The sequence below is a fragment of the Fusarium vanettenii genome (genome assembly GCF_000151355.1).
Source record: "Fusarium vanettenii 77-13-4 chromosome 8 genomic scaffold NECHAsca_10_chr8_2_0, whole genome shotgun sequence".
In the NCBI taxonomy this organism is placed as follows: domain Eukaryota; kingdom Fungi; phylum Ascomycota; class Sordariomycetes; order Hypocreales; family Nectriaceae; genus Fusarium; species Fusarium vanettenii.
In genome coordinates this window covers 813816-832600 of record NW_003315874.1, presented here as the reverse complement: position 1 = coordinate 832600, position 18785 = coordinate 813816, and the positions used below count along the sequence as shown (strand labels likewise).

The following is an 18785-nucleotide window of genomic DNA, read 5'->3' as shown; positions in this document are numbered from 1 at the left end:
TGGAAAGAAATGATTGGTAAGAGCCCGAACAGAGCAGAACCTGTTTGCCTCTTGACGCAAACGCCAGCGGTCACCGGCTGGGCTAGATATTGTACAGTACTGTAGAGGAGGAGAAATCGTTCGCCGGCCTGGGCACAAAAAGAGTGGGACCCGGAGAGCAAACGCGACTGGAGTCACACGCAGCGCACCTGGTCACGTGACGGCCACGATTGGTCTGTGAAGCTTCTCATCCATCTATGGAATGAGTCGTTAATGAGTATCAACCATCTTCAGCTTCACGTGAAATAAGAATACCATTGATTCAAGCTTTGATTCATCCAATGTAGAAAGAGCTGATCAACTCCTCACCCCAACCAACATCCATCCTGATTAACCGCTAGTGATGTTGATTGATCTGATCTGAGCTGATCATGGGCAAGCAAGCGTCCATTAAAGCCACGACAAAAACCTTGCTGCTAGAGAGTAACAAGAAACACATTCAACTCCCAGATGCTCCTCTTGGCATCAGTCCCAGGCAACCGGCTCGCAGGAAAAGGGCAGAACAGAATACCGTACAATACCAAAACACTTTGTCTGCACCTTAGTCGTCCACCCCGCCGTCAAAAAGCCCTTCTAACAAGCGCAGCTGTCCTTGGCAGCGGCATCTTTGGGGCCTCCCAGGTTCACCCTTTGCTCTTCTCCTCCCCTGCTGGCCGCGCCGCTCGTTGCGCCAGCTCCCCTCGCACTCTTCAACGACGTCTCGGGTATCGCATTCGCGATGGCGGTGAACACCTCGGTGACGTTGTGGCCGCTCTTTGCGCTGGTCTCGAAAAACAACAAGCTCTCCTCCTCAGCATACGACTGAGCCTCTTCCGTCGAGACCTTGCGAGCGTCTCCAGACTCTTCTCCGTCATCGCCGTTCTGGCTGTCGGCGGCAGCGCCGGAGTCGCCCGTCAGATCCAACTTGTTGCCCACCAATGCGATAACGATGCCGGGCGAAGCTTGTCGTTGCAGCTCGGCGACCCAGTGCTTGGCCTTGATGAGAGACGTGGGCTTGGTGAGATCGTAGACGACGAGGGCGGCTTGGGCGTTTCGGTAGTACATGGGAGCCAGCGAGGCGAAGCGCTCCTGGCCGGCGGTATCCCAGATCTCAAACTTGATTGTCCGTGTCGGGAGGTTGCACTTTTGGGTCAAGAAGGCCGCTGAGAGGTTGCTAGGTCAGCGACAAAGTGAATCCAGAGGAGCGGGCTGATGCATACCACCAATAGTAGGCTCCTTGTTTTCTTGAAAATCATTATTGACGAATCGCAAAACCAGGGATGACTATCGCGGAGCTCAATTAGCACTTTGAACAGATGGTTTGTCAGAAGCAAGCTCGTGAGGCCGCACCTTTCCGACGGCTGCTTCACCCAGAAGCACCAGCTTTACGCTGCTGCTCGGCTTGGGAGCGTTGGCAGAATCGGCCATTATCGCGGGATCGCTCGGAGATGAAGCCGGATGGGCTGGATTGTTGATGTTTGAGCAGGAAAGCGATAGAGAATGATCGCCGAAAGCGGACACGTATGGGAAAAGCGATATCGAAGGCAAAAGTAATCGGTCCCTCTGGATTAAATGATAGTTGCCTGGGCGGAAGTGGTGGTCACGACGTCAGTGTATGTAGGTATGAACGAGAGAGGCTGTGGCAGCGGTAGCGGTAGCGGTAGCGGCAGAGGCAGCACAGGTACTTTCAGTGGCGGTGGTTGGTTGCGATGACGAGGCCGCTCCTTCCAGGGAAAGCTGCAGTACGTACTGGCTACCTCTGGGGGCACCTGCCACTTGAACCAGCCCGTCTCTGCAACCTGGTAAAAGAGCAGCCCGTTCATTGGCCAGGCGGCCTTGTTAGCGGTGATTTAGGGGTTGTTCTGGGCAGGCAGGTGAGCTACAAAAAAAAAAAAAACTGCTAACCTAAGAGAAGTCGACATAAATACTTGGCAGCTGTTAGTGCACTATCAGCAGTGACATACGCACTCTATTTAGTCCCAGGCAGTTCTCGTCTGGCTTTTTTACGCGAATGGCCTTCACGCGGGGCACTCGGCGCAAAATAGTTCTGCCGATGTCGACCGCCAAAATTTCAGGTGCTAGTCCAAGCAAGAAAAAAAAAAGTTGAGCACCCAGGTACGAGGGAGCTCTCATTGGGGCAGGTCCATGTGGAAATAGAGTCTTTGCGATTCAGACCATCTCTCTTTTTTTTCACTGCCACAACACGCAACACCAAACGAAACCTGAAAGACCAATCCTTCGCCATTGAAACGAATCAATCATGGGGAAAGCCACTGAGGACCCCCAGCATGCCAAGCGCAACCTCCTCGATGATAGCGACTCGGACTCTGATGATGGAGGGGCCGCTGTTGCTGCGCCTGGTTTCAAGGTGAATGAGGAATTCGCCCGCCGATTCGAGCACAACAAGAAGCGAGAGGAGAGGCAAAGGTTGGAGGAGAAGTTCAAGAAGACGGGCAAGAAGCCATCTGGCGACGACGATGGTGGCGACTCTTCCTCTTCGGACGAGACTGAAGATGAGGATGGCTTCCTGGCCACCGAAGACCTCGATGCGCAGATCTCAGCTACCCTCCAGGCCATTCGAAACAAGGACCCCAAAGTCTACGACAAGGAAATCTCATTCTACAAGCCCGATGACCCTGCCGAGACCGGCGACAAGGACGACAAGAAGGAGAAGCCTGTCTACCTGCGAGACTACCACCGAGAAAAACTCTTGCGAGGCGATACCGGCGCCGACGAGGAGGATGAGGATGTCCCTATGACCTACAACCAAGAGCAGGATGCTTTGAAAAAGTCAATTGTGGCTGAGATGCATGCTGCCGCCGCTGACAGCGACGTGTCCGACGAAGACGAAGACGATGGCTTCTTGAAGCGAAAAGAGCCAGCCAAGGTGGACTCGAACGGAATGCACCCCTCCCGAAAAGCAGCCACCCAGATCACCGATACCGATGTCGCCAATGCTGACAAGAACCCCGAGACGTTCCTGTCGAATTTCATGAGTGCCCGCGCCTGGGTCCCACCTGATGGTTCTAACTGGAAGGCCTTTGAGTCTGATGACGGAGAGGACGATGATCGTGCCGACGAGTTTGAGCAGGCATACAATCTGCGGTTTGAGGACCCCGAGAAGAGCAACGAGTTTCTTCGATCGTATGCTCGAGATGTCGCTGCCGCCAAGTCGGTGAGACGCGAGGAGAAGAGTGGTCGAAAGCGTCAGCGTGAGCTTGAGCGCGAGCGCAAGGAAGCCGAGAAGCAGGAGCGACGTGATGAGAAGGCTCGTCTACGGAAGTTGAAGCTTGAGGAGGCTCAAGAGAAGCTGCGCAAGATCAAGCACGCAGCAGGCAACGCAGGCAAGGACCTTACTGAAGAGGAGTGGATGAGGTTCCTTGATGATGCATGGGAGAACGACAAGTGGGAAGAGGAGATGCAGAAGCGGTTCGGCGAGGAATACTATGCCCAGAACGATGATGCTCCTGTATCTGACGACGAAGAGGAGGAAGAGGGTGAGGATGGTGAAAAGAAGAAGAAGAAGAAGCATCCCAAGAAGCCCAAGTGGGATGACGATATCGACATCAAGGATCTCGTTCCCGACTTTGAGGATGACGAAGAGAAGCCCAAGATCAGTCTGAGCGACATCGAAGATGACGCCGCTGAGGGAGACGAGGGAGACGAGGAGGAGGAAGAGGACGGCCGACCGTCCAAGAAGCGCAAGACAGATCACAAGAAGGCCCGCAAGGAGGCTCAGAAGCAAGCCCGCCAAGAGCGCGCCAAGCTTGAGGCTCTCGTCGACTCCAAGCTCGAGCTGTCCAACCACGACCTCCTCAGCAAGCCAACCCACGCCCCCTTCCGCTACCGCGAGACCTCGCCACAGTCCTTTGGCATGACGGCCCGCGATATCCTCCTCGCCCCCTCGGACGCGGCTCTCAACGACTATGCCGGCCTCAAGAAGCTCGCCACCTTCCGCGACGAGGAGAAGAAGCGCAAGGACCGGAAACGCTTCGGCAAGAAGGCCCGTCTTCGACAGTGGCGCCGTGAGATCTTTGGCAAGCAGTTTGAGCGTTCTGGTCCTACTTATGGCTTCGAGCGCCTGGTGTCTGCTGAGGATGGAGAAGCTGCCGGCACCGTCATCGAGCCCAAGGCTGAAAAGGACAGCAACGTCGTCGGCGATGTGGGCGAGAGGAAGAAGAAGCGAAAGAGGTCCAAGGGCAAGAAGGGTGCTGCTGCCGAGGCAGAGGCATGAAAAAGGGGGACTTAGGGGACTTTTTGAGCGAGATACCACTACGCTATCATTGTCACGGTCGGGCGTTCCATGTTGTGCTGTATATTCCGTATAGAGGGTTTAGTTTAGTTATATCCGACGGAGAAAAGTATCTTGTTTTGTCTTGATCATCCAAGGCTTTTCCCTTCATGTGAAGTTATAGTATCGATATTATAGTGTCCCTCCAGCTCGGACCTTCATTCCACATTACACATCTACTGATGCAAAATTGAATATTACAAAAACAGTAACATAGGTTAATAAGAGCATGTGGTGGTATCTCAAATGCTGTAAAGACCTTTTCCTCCCCAGTCATGACATAGATGCCCAACATGTTCGCCTTGCAAGTTTCAAACAAGCCTGCCTATCCCAAGATATGCCTTGATAGTTGACCCCCCGCCGTGATATCCCAAGTTATAGCAACACGTCTCATCTCCAACATCGCCATCTTCAAAGAGATCTCCGTGCCGTCACCGACTAGCACCTCCGGCTGGTAAACTTGTGCAGCCGCGAAGACCTCCGGGAATACCCCGATACCCGGGCCAAACACTCTGGTAGCCCCTCCTAGGGGCCCTGTTGCTGTAGCCCACTCAAGGGATTCGGCGTCGCCAAGCCGCTTCCTCCACTAAACATTCCTGCAAACGGATCACCGCCGCCCATGTTGAAACCAGAGTCTCGCCCCATCTCAGGCGGCTCCATGTTGAATGGCATAAACCACGCCGACGATGCTTCCGCTCCGCCCATGACACCTGCTCCATCAACGAGGCCCGGTGCTTGCCCATTCACGCCAGGCTTGACATTCGATCGTCGACTCTGTACCCCTCCGTCAGGCTGAGCACCACCTGCAGCGAGGGTATCCCAGTCGATGCCCATCATGTCCTGTCCGCTCGTCAAGCCGGCTGAAGTATCCATCGAATACCCTCCAAAGACAAGCTGTCGGTCCAGTGGGTTGATGGCGCCATTGCCCTGCCCAAAGTTCATAGTAAGCAGTTCGGGAGGGAAGAACGTCGGCATGTGCGAGTGGTGCGCAAAGGATGCCATGTTGGCTGGGCTCATCGGTGACATGGCATTGCTAAAGGCTGGGTTTTGCGAATTCGGCACAGTAAGAGGGCTGAAACTGGCTGGGCCGCTCGTTTGCATGGCCATAACATCCGAGAATCTGCGCTGCTGTTGAGCTCCAACCCCTGAAGTAGCCTCAGCGTCTGCACTTTGCATCGAATCAAGCTGCTGGCCCGCCTGACCAGGGGCACCCGTTTGCTTCTTTGAACTAGGCTTTCGCTTGGCAGGTGCAGCGCGGGGATTGTCTTTGTTTTCGTTGCTCTGCGGCGTTGGAAGAGTAGAGAAATACTCTTCCACAGACTGCAACTCGGGCTTGGCCTCAAGTACCCCATCAGCCCCGTTGTCTTTCCTCTTGTGAGTAGCAGGATCCATAAACTCGGCATCGGAAAGACCGTGCGGGTAGCGGTTGAACCAGTCTCCGTACTGTAGGAAGGATGACTGTGCAGCGCGTTCCTGGGCTGTTGTGCCAGCTCTCGTCGCATCTAGGGCGTTTCGGTACTGGGTACGGACGTCCTCGACCATCCAGTGGAACATGCCCCAGTACTTCTTCATCCTGTGAAGATATTTGACATTCGTGGTCAAATTTGCTTCAGCTGTTGGCTGCATCGAAGGGTTACGAGAGATAATGCCGAGAATATGGACTGTGGTTGAAGAGAAAGCACAGTATCCAGCGAACGGGGCCGAGACAAAACATCGCGACTGTTCTGCTTCCCGGAAAATATCGGATATCCGGTTGGCAGCACTGAATGTTCTCTTGCTGGCCTCGGAGAAGAAGTCGTCGTGGGCGCCTTGCTGCATCCTCGACGGCATAGCTGCTCGGCTCATGAACAGAATGTTGTGCTGCAAACAAACATGCATGAACAGGAACTGACTTGCCGTATTCTCCGTCTTCTGGACTTCCAGGTTCTCAGGGGAGTATTTGAGCGACGCGGGCAAACCAGTCTCAAGACCTTGCACGTCGCCCAGGAGCTTTGCGTATTGTGACTCCTCATCCCACATGGGATGAGGGTCTGCCTCCTTACCCCCTTGGCTGAGGTAGGTGATGATTCGTCCCCACAGGGCAATGGCTCGGATCAGATAGGCGGGCACTCCCATGTTTTCCCGAGTATCGGCAAGCTGTCCGTCGTCTGGCGATACAGGCTCAAGTACCCGACCATCCAGCATCTCGGTAGGCGCTGGCATGTCGAACTGGAAGTACTTTTCTTTCACCGGCAACGGGATCTGAATCGTCTCTTCCCGAATGAACGTGGGCCGGTCTGTGCCTGAAGAATTGAAGCGGTCCATAAGGAAGCAGGCCCACATGATGCGTCGTCGAATCTCTCGATCGATGAAGCTAAGCTGCTGCTTTTGCCCATTGCGGCCTGCAGGGTCGTATTCCAAGTCCTTGTGAAGTTGGAGCGCGAAGGCCATACGAATAGCCTGTCCGCCGAGAGCCCAGCTACGGCCTCCTTGGCACGTTCCGAACTCGTGCAGACCTAGAATAAGCAGGCACGTCAATATGGTGAGATTTGGCCACTCATATCGTCTGGTACAAATGTCTCGCGCGTGTGATGCCCACTCCTCGCCACGTAGAAACTCGGGCCCTGACGAGCTGATCTGCGGGTTGGATGTGAAGCGAGCAGCGATGGCGCAGACCGAGAGAACTAGGACAGGAGGCAATGTGCCGTTTCTAAGAACTGTTAGATGGACCCAAGCTCAAGTCATATCTGTTAATACGCACTTGAGTTTTCGCATATAGCTCGGTTTGTGAAGGAGATGATAAGACTGTCCGTAGATGTTGTCGAAAAAGACCTCTGCTAGATGCTCCTGGATTTCCTTGGAGGGGAGTGCATCGGAACCTTCATGTTGCAGTTTGGTTTCTTCGTTCTCCTGAACTTGCAAAGTGCTAGGTCTGTCATCACCTGCAATCTTTGACTTTGAAGGTGCCTTGGCCCACGCCTCCAGATCGGGACCGAATGCTTCCTCGGCACCACGCTTTTTGGTGGATTTGGCTGAAGGAAGGGTCCCTGGAATTGCAGGCTTGACGACGGCACGAGTGACAGACGCAGTTGATTCTTGCTCTGATTTTGGGATAACCTTAATGATGCGCTCTTCCATGCGTTTTAGTCGCTTGTCTAGCATGGCCATGTAATCTGTTCGTGGCGCAGCCTTTCGAGTTGTGACCTTGTAGACACACGGGATGCGCGAACGCAGACAGTGCTTGCAGGCGGGTTTCTCCCCTGAGCAGCGAATCTTCTTGCGGCGGCATGCGATGCAGGCGAGCGGGAGGCGTTTACGCTCCTTGCCCGCCTTGGTCTTGAGTTCGCTCCATGCAGGCGCAGAATCAGCCTTATCCTCCTTGGGTTTGCCACCAAGATCTGTGCCGTCTGCGCGGTTCCGAGAAGCCAATCCAAACTCATCGGTAACTGAGTCGTCGAGAGCGTTGGATACAGGTGATGTCCTATCCGGGGCGTCGGATCCCTCCATGCTCTGGCTCCGGTGGGCCGCGGGGATGGCGCCGAATGGCAACCCATTTGGTGGAATGGTAGACATGGGCTGGTGCGGGAACGCAGTTGGCGACTGGGAGGTGTTTGCGTGGTCTGCCAGGGGAACGAGGGAGGGTTGGTCGGGAAGGCCTTGATAAGCAAATGCAAAGTCGTCGAAGCGCGAGGCGTCCATCAAGGCGGCGTGAGAGGGTGACGGAACGGGGTGTAAGTCAGAGGCGTCGCGATAGAGCTGTGAACCGGCATCGAAGGGCTGCTGAGCATGATGAGAGTCCGAAACGCCGCGGCCGGATGACATTTCTCTGCCGTCGGCGACGCGGGCCTCACGAGGCCGGATATCCGGTGCTAGTGTCCGGTTTTAATAGAGCAAGATCGGGAGTGGCGGAGGAGGAGGATGCAGCAACAGAACGGGGCGGGAGGTGGCGGGGAAGGGAGTCGAGGAGAGGGCGTTCTGGTTGCGCAACGTCTTCATAAGGAGGATGCAGGCACAGCTATCGTGCGGTTTGGACGACGGGTGCGGCGCAAGAGCGTTGACGTGACCTGAGGTCATCCGGGGAGCTTATGGGGAAGCGACGGGTATGTACTCAGCGGCTCCCCGCACTGGAGCTGGGGCGGCGACAGGCTGCGCCCCTGCTGGCGCAGAAGGACGAGCGAGCAGAAGAAAGTTTGGATCAGCAAGAGGTCGAAGCCGGGCAATGTGAATCGATTCGGGGTGCCAGGCGAGGATTCGTCGAGGAGAATTGGAGGGGATTGCGCGGGTAGCAGTAGCGAGGTCGTTGTCTGAAAGATGGAGGAGGGAAAACCGGAGGAGAGTTGTCGACCAGGCTCCTGGGGTGGAAGAGATTGAGTCCTGGAAGCTGGGGGTTTAAGGCCCGGATGGGTGGAGACATGGCCGAGAGAAATCAAAAGCAGCGATCACGATAGGTTGTCGCGCACGGCCCCGGCGTGCGACTGTGGGGTAGAGAAACGCCTGCAGTCGTTTTGGCGTCGTTGAGCGTCGACGTGAAGGCCTTTTTTCCTCTGCAGTCGGGGGGGGAGACAAGGAGGTGGTGGAGCCAACGACGACGGGCGCGGTGGAGGCGGGTGGCCCATGATGGGATGTGGATGGGTGTAAGAGTAGGCGTAGACCTCGGCCGGGTCGGGTCCCCTAGGGGTGACGTGCGCTGGTCTGGTCTGGTCGGGTCTGGTCTGGCTGGTCTGGAGTGTGTTTGAGTCGGTACTAGAGGAGGTACCTAGCTGTGCGGGTGCAGTGTAGTGTAAACGTGATTAGCACGAACTGGTGCCCAAAGGGTGGGATGTCCAGTTGATGCGTCCATCGTTGGGTGACAGAGTGACGATCTTGGGCATTGCATTGATTGCATTGTGGTGATGTATGATTCATGCATGGCATGGAGTTAAAAAAGATGAAGTTGAAATAAAGATATCTGGAATATAAACGAATATCAACGTTCAGCTCCTTCCTCGCCTTGGAAGCCGCAAACAACGGGCAAGAACTCCAACCGAGGAAGGCACCTCCGTGTCGGCCCCGACATCGCACATCACTGAGGCATCGCGCCGGGACTGGGGGACTGGGGGGCACGGCACTACGAATTGATCGACAACAGTGCCAATGGATGCATTGGGAACCTTGCAGGGCTCTGAACTCTCGAATGCATGATGCAGAGTATTTCAATTATTGTTTTAAAATGCAATTTATCACAATGTCATGTTCTTTCTCTCTACCTGAGACCTTTGATGGTACATTCAAGCTTCCCATGTCTCATCCGTCAACGCATTCTTCAACAACTACCACAGCTCTCCATCCAATCTCAACACTCCCTGGTTCTTCGCAGGTGTCAATCTTGCAAAAAAGTTTCCTCCACTGAGACACGGCGGCAAGATAACGCAGCCAAGGGTCCTTGCAACCACATATCCCTGGCAGGGGGAGGCACACACACACACACACACTTGAGGAAAAAGCAAGGCTCCATCACCCATGTACGTCGCCTCAGCTAGATCTCGCACTAGGCTCTGCGTCGGAGGGAAAAAGTATTAATAACAAAAAGAGGCCAAGGCTACTGTAATCAATCAATCTGTGCCGATTCTGCCAGGACGCGGCCACGATGTCACGTTTTGCTGTCTTCGCGCCCGTTGATGAAGTTTATTCTACCCCTTACCTCGGCAGCGTTTTGAGCCAACCTCATCTCATCTCATCTGCACTCCTGAGTTGAGCTAAATAACTGACAGGTAAGTCAAGTTATAAAACTCAAGTTATATATATAGAAAAAACAATCAGTCATCCGAGGCTATGTATGTAATATTCAACGGGACCGGCTGTCGTTGCCTGCATACGTGATCCGCTCACTCACATCTGCAGACCAAGACGGGACGGAACAAGGAGGGAGGGAGGCGCCTCTTGCACAATCAGGGGTATACTATGTACGGCTCTGAAACCCATGCATAGACGGCATGTCCCGAAGCCGTGAGTGCCTATGCCGGGATATACAAGTCTGATACTACACTGGCCCTGGCTGGGCTTCAGAAACGTCGACGACGAATCAAGAGCTGCCTCCCTCCAATCTGGCTCATACAGTCAAAGAGACGCCTTCTTTAGATGAACCACCCACCAGGAACAAGTCAGGCTGTCGGCGGAAAATGCATGGATGTTGACCTGGGCCTCGAAACATAAAAGCAAGGACGACAAAACTTCCGGTCATGGATCCCCGGTCGAGGCAAAAGTTCCCTCCCCCTTCCTCGTAACTAACCTGGATCACTCTTCCTACAGTATCCTTTAGCAGCCTCCTAGGGCTGGTGACGATGTGATGGGCGCGCCTTGAAGGGGGGACCCGCGATCGTCGAGCTGTTGGTTCAGGCAACTTGAAGAGAGAAAATCTGGCCGACGATCGAGTCTAGAACCTCGCGCGGGGAGGGGACGTCATTTACCCCTTGCGAGCGAAGCCAAACTACAGCGTTACAGCGCAGTTCGGATGCACCCAAGTCCTCCTGTTACTTGTCTTGTCTGTATTCTTGCTCGTTTGCTCACAAGGGTTCACGCTGCAACGCAACCCGGTCTGCGTGTTTGCGCAGCACACTCGATTTCAAAATAGAGGCGAAGAGAGACGACGCGTAGCAAAAGCAACCGCAGCAGAGGGGGGGAGAAGAAGAAACGCGTGTCGTAGGAGGCGTAGTGAGGATCCAGACGTCAAGCCCTACGGCACGGCACTCTCGGTATAATTAAAAAAAGAGCCCAGGCAGAATGTTACATGACTAGTTCAAACCTTCTTGACTGCGAGAGCGAGATAGGGCTGCTTCTCACGGGCTTACGCGAGGGCCTCGTTAATGCGGTGATGAAGCTCTGGCCATGGTCATGCGCTCTTGAAGTCTTGATGAGATTGCACCATCGTGTTCGTTCGCCCCGTGGTTCATGAGGTTACCCCCCGTCTACCCTATCCTCATTGAGCATGGCCTCGAGTTTCCCAGATCCAACTAGTAATTACGTAGTCCAGTTAATGGGAGAGAAAATACGCGATGTTTCATACCTACCCACACCCCCTGGCTAGACAGACATTGCAAACGAACCTCTACCGTCTCGTCTCGCTTCCCGTCCGTTCCCTGAGATAGAGACGACCTGCTCCCTTCTGGAAGGTATCACAGGCTAGTATTTCAAATCACAGCATTCCAGGTCCAATTTGTAATTACACAACCTTCAGCGCCCTCGGTCCGTTTTTTCGATCCTCGTCCGATCGCTCGTTACATTCATGAAACCCTGCCTTGAGGGGAGGAGCACGTTTCACAACGTGGACTGCGATTGACTTCTCACCAGCCGCCACTGGAACGTCTGTGTCCGGCAGACTCTGTTTTTGGCGTGGCCGTTGGAAAGGTAACAGCAGGAAAAAAAAAGGTAGACGCCTCAAACATGCATCTCCGATCACGGTCAGCCAATAGTCCAGCGTCTGTCGGGGCGGCTTCATTTTGACTATTGAGTTGCTATCTATGCCTGCTTACTGACACCTTGGACGTATCTTGAGTCTATGAATGTAATTGAGCATTGGCCAGTTGGCTCCCCCTCAGCCCCTATCCATAACCCTCCACCATGCAATGCAAGTCTTGATGCGGCGTCACTTTCACGTCTCAGCCCCGAGACAGACACAACCTGTCAGCAACTCTAAAAATTGAAACATGTTCATCGTGCCTTGCCTTAGTTGAGCCTCCAAGCTCCGAGACAAGGAACGACACTATGCAATCTCGGAACGTGCCGCCTGGTTCAAGCATACAACGTCAAAAGAAACATGTATTCAATCCAGGTCATGAGAGACCAAAACAGTGTCCCCTTTATCCAAACGCCTTGCTATGCCCCAAAATGCCATACAATGAATGCCCCAACCTCCATCATTTATACAATGCTGCACCTCGCTAAACCCCCAACCCATTGTATACAATTCACCCCCTATATTCACTCGGCCCCCTTGTGCTTGATGTACACCGGGATTCCGTACAGTACCACCGCTGCAGCGTTCAAGTACTTGAACTTGCACGCCCCTCTGGACCGCGCAACCGCCTCCGCCAGTGACACGTTCCGCGTCACCTGCTCGTCTCCCTCCGCGTCGTCGATGTCCTCCTCGCTCAACGCCTTGGCTTTGCCCTTGGATCGCTTAGACTCCTTGAACGTGCCTTTGGGGAACAGTCCCCACTCCTCGAATGATCGACCGGCAAACCGATCAATGTCTCTGTCTGTCACATCCCAGAGAGTGCCCACAACGGCAGGGCAGCCTGCCATCATGTAGTTCCACACTGGGCCATAGCACTCAAACTCGCCAGCTTCCGACAGTGAAGCTGAGCTGCAACCCATCAAGAATGTAGCTGGCTTGCACTTCTGCAAACGGCGGATAGTCCTAGCTCGGACATATTGGGCACCGCTCCCATGACCAAAGTAGAGTAGAATCTCCGAGTTTGACAGAGCCTGTTCGAACTCATCCTCCTGAGGGGCACGGTTGACGATACCCTTCCAAGTTGAGAATTTCTCGAGAGATGGCTTGAAAGTAGACTGCGTATTGACGAGATCGGTCGATGGGTTCAGGATGTAGGTGCCTCGCTCCGCCGAGACATAGTGACCCTCGGGCGTATCCTCATCCACCTCGTTTCCCCTGTTTGATGGCTGTGACTCTAGAATGAGCTGTCTCAAGCAGGCCAGCGAAGGGACGCGGGAGACTGCAAGACCTTCCATGCATGGCATTGACTCCCAGGGGAAAGCATGAAGAGCCTTGTCCAGTACCAGAACCGTGTGGGCATCGTCTGCCCTCTCTGAGCCCGTCTTAGCAGCGTTGTAGTATCCGCGAAGAGCATCATATGTCTCCACCACCATGGCATCAAAGTCGATTTCATCATATGCGTTGCGTTCTCCGTGGAATTGGAGAATGTCCACGACAAAGTAGAGCAAATCGTTAAGCGCCTCGTCAAAGTCGCTGTCAGGATCCGAGGGATCACCTAGACCAATGAACAAGTCAAGAATGCGAGGATCCAGAGAGACCTTGGATGTCTTGGTTGCCTTCTTTCCTCGCACTCGGTTTCGAGAGGGCAGACTGGCATCGAGGATCTGCTGAAAGCTCTTTTGGAAACGTGCAAGAAGGTCAGGTCGTCGCTCGTGCTGCGAAAAGATACCCTTGAAGCCGCCCAACCAGGTCGTTTCGATGGTGCTCAGGAGGTCCCTCAGTCGTTCGTCTAGAGCCTCTCGCTCAGCCCACCAAGCAGACTTGGCTCCCTTGGCGCTGAAGTCACGGCTAGCAGAGTGACTTGTCTCGTTGGCAAGTCGAATAATCTCTAACATCTCCTCTCTTCCATGTTCAAAGTTGAAAACCTCCGAGTCCGCATCTCGTGAATTGGCTCGCTCTAGAGGAAGCCGAAGGATGAAGGGGCTGTGGCCTGCCTGGAACTTGGTGATGCATAGGTCATGATGATTATCGCTGAGAGAAACCGAAATCACACTCCAGTTGTGAGGAACCAACTCGATGTAGTTCTTCTGGAACTTGGCCATTTCCGTTGTGAGGCCGAGGCTGGCTCGTCTGGAAGAGCCAAAATCAGTCGAACGAGCCTGAGCCTGGGCTACTTCTTTTGTTTGGAGAGTGCTTTGCTCGCGCTTCCAGGTGACATTGCGAGCCAAGTCAACTGAGAAAGTGGCAAACCCTGATCCGGCGGTGACCTTGGACTGCGTTGTGGAGGTAGCTGAGAGAAGAATGACCGTGTTTTGCAACAGGGCTGAGATTCGATGAACCATGGTGCTGTTAGCAGTTGACAACGTGGAAGCATGAGCTTCCAGAAGAAGCTCCTGAGCTTGCCTTAACGCATCCGCAAACGCGGGCACGCCACGGTCCTTGGACCCCTTTCGCTCTGTGGCTGCTGTCGTGGTACGGCCCTTACGAGGAGGTGTCTGGCTTAGAGATAGTCTCCCAGAGGCACTCTTGTCCGATGAAGCGATGGCTGGGAAGGAGATGGTCGAGTCCTGGATGACAGAGAAGACTGGATCATGGATCATCTGCTCCATACTGTGACCGATGAGAGAGATGGCCGTCACCACTTGTTCTTGGGAGAGGGTGCCAAAGAGCTTAGGAAGCTCCTTTGCAGATTCCAAGGTTGACAATGCCGATGTCCAGTCCTTCTGGTTGATGAAACCCAAGGCTCTTGACAGAATGACAGAAGCCATGAGAGACGCCTGGTATACATCGTTGGGAAGCTTCAACACCTCTGCTGTTGAAGTTGGCTGAGCCTTAACAGCGGGCTCCCGCTTTCGAGTTCGTGGAGCGGGAGTTGCAGCAGTCTTGGCTCTTGTCGTTCTCGTCGTAGCTCTTGTTGTCCGTGTTGCAGCGGCAGCTCGCGTTCGAGTTGTTGATGCTGCAGCCTTCTTGGTCTCGTTTTGAATCTTCAACACCTTTCCATGATCTCCTAGGCGCTGAGCGGTTTCCTCCGCCAGCTGAAGCAGTTCTCGCGCCTTGGCCTCATCACCCATATCTCGATATAGATCACTCAATTGACAAGCAACTTCAACTCGAGAGGCACAGATGTCCTGAGGTAGCTCCTCAAAAGCTTCGCTGCCAAAATCGACTGCCTTGGTGAGTTTCCCGGCACGATGATAGATGGAGCCTGTCCAAGCAAGCACCTGAGCTCGGTACATGGGCGAACCGGTGCTCTCGGCGATTTTTTGGGCCGATTCTGCGTAGTAGATGGTCTCCTGGAACATGCCTAGATGAGCATATACTGAAGAAATATGCAAGAGACCGCGTAGAAGGGGAAAGGCAAGAGCCCAGAACCGGGGACCGATGATCTGACCAAGCTTGGAGCCTGCCTTGACACTATCGATGCTGGCAATGGAAGCGTTGAGATCACTTGGGCTGGTGGCTCTGGATGAAGATGTCTCAATCTTGGACCAGTCATGCGAGAGAATCCGAACACTGGACTTGATGCAAGTGAGAGCTTCTTGAACTCTGCCTTGCTTCAACGCTAAGACGGAGTCGAGGAATGAGCTGAGAGCGAGGGACATGTTGACTTGAGACTTTGACAGAGCCCAAGATGAGACTGTTCCATCGTAGATGGCCTTGGCAGCCGCCAGGGAGGAGTTACTATAAACTGGTTAGACTTGATTAAAATACTTGTTGGCCTCACTTACGCTTCATCGATGCTACCGATACCAGAATAATACTCGGCCTGGGTGAGGTGAAACCCTGCAACGAGACCACGAGATGCCCCCTCTGCTTGATCAAGAAGCTGCTTGGTTGCTTCGAGCGTCTTCTTGGCCTCAGAGAAGTGGCCAATGTTGAGATGTTGAGATGCCAGAAGAGTGTGATTAAGGATTACGTTGTTATATGTCGGTTCTGCTAGAATCTTAGAGAGAGGCGTCGATAGTTCGAGGATGGCAAGCTGAAGACTGTTCTCGCCTCGGAGACTGGCAAACTGGCTGGCCGACTGGAGGTGAGCGACAAGACCGTCGGGGTTATCGATGCGCTCGTAAAGGTCAGCCCTTGAACTGCAGGTTTCGGTCATGGATTTCCAGCAAGAGATAGCCTCAGCCATAACAGAGACGGGAAATTTTTCGTCAGTCACGGCCAAAGCCAAGACAGACTTCTGATAGGCCTGAAGATGTGGGATATATCGGGTCAAGGCGGCGTCTTCACCGAGCGTCTTGCCATCCAGCAACTGCGCTGCTTCATCAACCATGTTTCTGATCTCCTCCATGTCGTTTTCCTCTCCGATGTTCTGGAAGAGCAGTTGAAGGAGCACTCGAAGTCTTCGAATGGGGAAACGGTCAAGTGTATAGATTCGCAAAAGGGCTTGAACGGAAGCATCATGGAGCTTGAGAGGCTGTCCATGAGCACCCGCTTCTCCAACGATTTGCATCAAGTGTTCCAACACAGCAGCACGTTCGCCCTCTGGCAGGAAGAAGGCCCAATCGTTCCACGAGTGATCAAGCTTGGCAATTGACCGCAGTGTCCGAGACAAAGTTTCGGCCTTTTCATCAGCGTTCCATGCGAGGCTCGGAGGTTGAGAGTCAAGTGCAGCTGTCACCTTGACCAAGGCACCCTCCTCAATCATGTTGGTGCAGATGGACCTCAGAGTGCGAATAGCATCACTGCTGCGGTTGGCCGACTTGCAGAGATCTGCAAAGAGCTCTAGCTTTGTCGATATCTGGGCCTTTTCTTGTTGAGCCATGGGTCGATCCTGAATCATCTCGATAGAACGGCTAAGAGACTGGAGAACCTCTTTATTGATTTGCTTGGACTTGCCGACATCTTTTCGTAGCTGGTTGTATCTGGCGAAGTAGAGGCTCGAGATCTTGATAAAGTAAGTGTTGAGCTGTTCGGTTCGTGCAACTGAGATAGTCGGGTCGAGGATAGATTCTACAAGCTTGTTGCAATCCCATAGCACTTCGTCCATGGATTTCCAAGTTGTCGAACCGGACTGAATATCACCGTTGAGCACCATCAGCGCACCGTCAAGGATCTGGTTGATGGTCTGCATCAGCACTTGTCGCCGTTGATCGAATTGCAGGAGAATCTTGGCGGTCGCCTCTTTTCCAGGGATAGAGCCTAGCCAGCGGCGACTGAATCGAGGAAATCGCATGATGAATGTCTTTAAAGGCCCCAAAATAGACTCCAATGCTGGGTTCTCCGTTTTGGGCTCGTTGACCCTGCTCACGAGAAGCCCAACAGCCGATCGCCTGGCAAGTGACAGGCTCTCTAACAAGTCGTTAAGTTCGGTGATATTGCCTGTCAAGCTACCATCCAGGCCTTCAACAACCTCATGAATGAGCTGCTCCGTCTGTGAATCGTAATTGGCCTGTTTCAACGATGCCGCGAGAAGACGAGCTGATATCGAAAATATGCGAGTTGCTGGTTCATGTTCAGGATCAAGCATGTCTTTGAGAAGCTGGAACCATTCGCAGGCTGAATCATAATGTCGGTCGGTTTGGGCTGCGATTCCGAGGAGCTGATACATCGACGCCAGAGGTGAGTTGGATGAGGTCGTGGCTTTTGAGTCTTGAGCCTCAACAAGCTCCAAGAGCTCGTTGAATGAGGTAGCAATTGTCTCATAAATTGGTCCGGTTGTGGATGTGTGTCGTCGTGTCAATGCTCGAACACAACGAACAAACGGTGAAAGAACCTCGTCATCAACATTTCCCTTATGACCAGCCATTTTCCACCACCGTAGTTGAGACTTGAAACAAAGCACTTGGAGCTTGAAAGCTGAGATGGGCGTGGGGCTGAGTCGTGGTTCTGTCGCGACCTGGTCCTCTTTGCTGGAAACGCTGGGTGCCAGCGATAGAAGAGTCTGTGATAGTGATGCAAGCTGGCGAGCTGCCTTTTGTGTCTCCTTTTCGTTTTGCGTTCCCATCCTTTCAAACAACTTGATCGGGGATGAAGCGTGAGTTTCCTCCAGGAAAGGCAATGCTGCTTCAATCTGGGCTGGCTTCTTGGAATGAGAGATCCAGCGGAGAACCTGAACCTGACATCCTGTGACAACAGGGAGAAGGTGATCAGGCACAATTCCATCATAGTCGAGTAGTTCGGCGATGACTTGGGAGGCTGTTTGTCCTTCGGCGGCTGCTGACTTGGCTGTCTTGTTGCTTGATGTGTCTAGCCTTCGCTTCAGTATCCTCAACTCCTTAAGAGCTTGATCCTGAATTCCAAGACCAAGAAGTTTGCCAATGAACGCCGACATGCCATTCTCGAGTTGAAAGTCGGTTTGCGTCGGCTGGATGGGACCCATGATCGATCGGAGACAGGCAAAGGCGACTCGCGCACACTCAACAGTTGCCAAACAACCTGTTGGCTGAGCTGTTGGCTGACATGCTGTTTTCGAGGATATGTTCGGTGAGGTAGCGACTCGATTCAAGGTTCTCGGATGCAGTGGTGATAGGGGCGCTGATAGAGATCTTCGCAACGTTCGTGGCGCCGCAGCCTTTCGCAAGTCGCCATGGGAGGGCTGTCGTTTACTCGGTGTGGACGGTGGCGCGGGCTTTGCAGCTTCGGTAAGAGATTTGATCGCAATGTTAATAACATTCGTTGCAAGAGCAGCACGATCTTTGGCCGAGAGTTGCTCCTCGCTGGACTTTGTTCGCGCCGCCGTGGTCTTCTTCGCCTTGGATTGCGCCGCCGCTCGGGAAGTAGTTCGAGAGTTCGTTTGAGAGGTAGTAGATGAGGTTTCGGTATCAGGAAGCAGCAATTCTTTGAGCGTCACAACTGTAGCAGTTGTGCATGTCGCAGTCGATGCTAGAGCCGCCTTGGCCGCGTCGGCCTTTGCTTGAGGGGAAGCCATGTAGATTATGTGAGTAAGTTCGTAACCATACCGTCGTCAAACCCAAAAGCTCCTATTCAAATGGAGTTACAATATGGACATAAGGTAGTGGACGGAGGACTGCATGAGGCCGGATGGATCATGTTTAGTTAGTGCTAGGTTTAGTGACAGGGTTAAACACCGGTGGTTGTCTGGGGCAACGGTCGGACCCC

At 53.5% G+C, this 18785-nt stretch overlaps 4 protein-coding genes across 4 annotated transcripts; 1 reads left to right on the top strand and 3 right to left on the bottom strand.

Moving 5' to 3' along the window:
• Window positions 1-301: 301 nt before the first annotated feature.
• Window positions 302-1592, bottom strand: NECHADRAFT_62851 (uncharacterized protein). Its single transcript, XM_003048726.1, has 3 exons — window positions 1369-1592; window positions 1239-1302; window positions 302-1181 (listed from the first exon to the last, which is right to left on the bottom strand). Exons 1-3 carry the CDS (start codon window positions 1444-1446, stop codon window positions 613-615), a joined length of 711 nt encoding a protein of 236 aa, XP_003048772.1. The 5' UTR covers window positions 1447-1592; the 3' UTR covers window positions 302-612.
• Window positions 1593-2182: 590 nt separating this feature from the next.
• On the top strand, window positions 2183-4397 carry NECHADRAFT_105055 (uncharacterized protein). Its single transcript, XM_003048922.1, has one exon. It carries the CDS (start codon window positions 2279-2281, stop codon window positions 4250-4252), a length of 1974 nt encoding a protein of 657 aa, XP_003048968.1. The 5' UTR covers window positions 2183-2278; the 3' UTR covers window positions 4253-4397.
• A 437-nt stretch (window positions 4398-4834) lies between these two features.
• Window positions 4835-8110, bottom strand: NECHADRAFT_47027 (uncharacterized protein; the record flags this gene model as incomplete). The annotated part of the gene is made up of 2 exons (XM_003048725.1): window positions 4835-6998; window positions 7050-8110. 2 exons carry the CDS (start codon window positions 8108-8110, stop codon window positions 4835-4837), a joined length of 3225 nt encoding a protein of 1074 aa, XP_003048771.1.
• A 4134-nt stretch (window positions 8111-12244) lies between these two features.
• On the bottom strand, window positions 12245-18594 carry NECHADRAFT_46823 (uncharacterized protein; the record flags this gene model as incomplete). Its single annotated transcript, XM_003048724.1, has 2 exons — window positions 12245-15357; window positions 15465-18594. 2 exons carry the CDS (start codon window positions 18592-18594, stop codon window positions 12245-12247), a joined length of 6243 nt encoding a protein of 2080 aa, XP_003048770.1.
• Window positions 18595-18785: the final 191 nt, after the last annotated feature.

Bases quoted from the DNA above. Each gene is read 5' to 3' on its own strand.
- NECHADRAFT_62851 (XM_003048726.1), bottom strand. From the start codon at position 1,446: ATGGCCGATTCTGCCAACGCTCCCAAGCCGAGCAGCAGCGTAAAGCTG. The intron at 1,303-1,368 runs GTGCGGCCTCAC...GCTCCGCGATAG, and splicing joins GTGAAGCAGCCGTCGGAAAG to TCATCCCTGGTTTTGCGATT. The intron at 1,182-1,238 runs GTATGCATCAGC...GCAACCTCTCAG, and splicing joins CAAGGAGCCTACTATTGGTG to CGGCCTTCTTGACCCAAAAG.
- NECHADRAFT_105055 (XM_003048922.1), top strand. From the start codon at position 2,279: ATGGGGAAAGCCACTGAGGACCCCCAGCATGCCAAGCGCAACCTCCTC.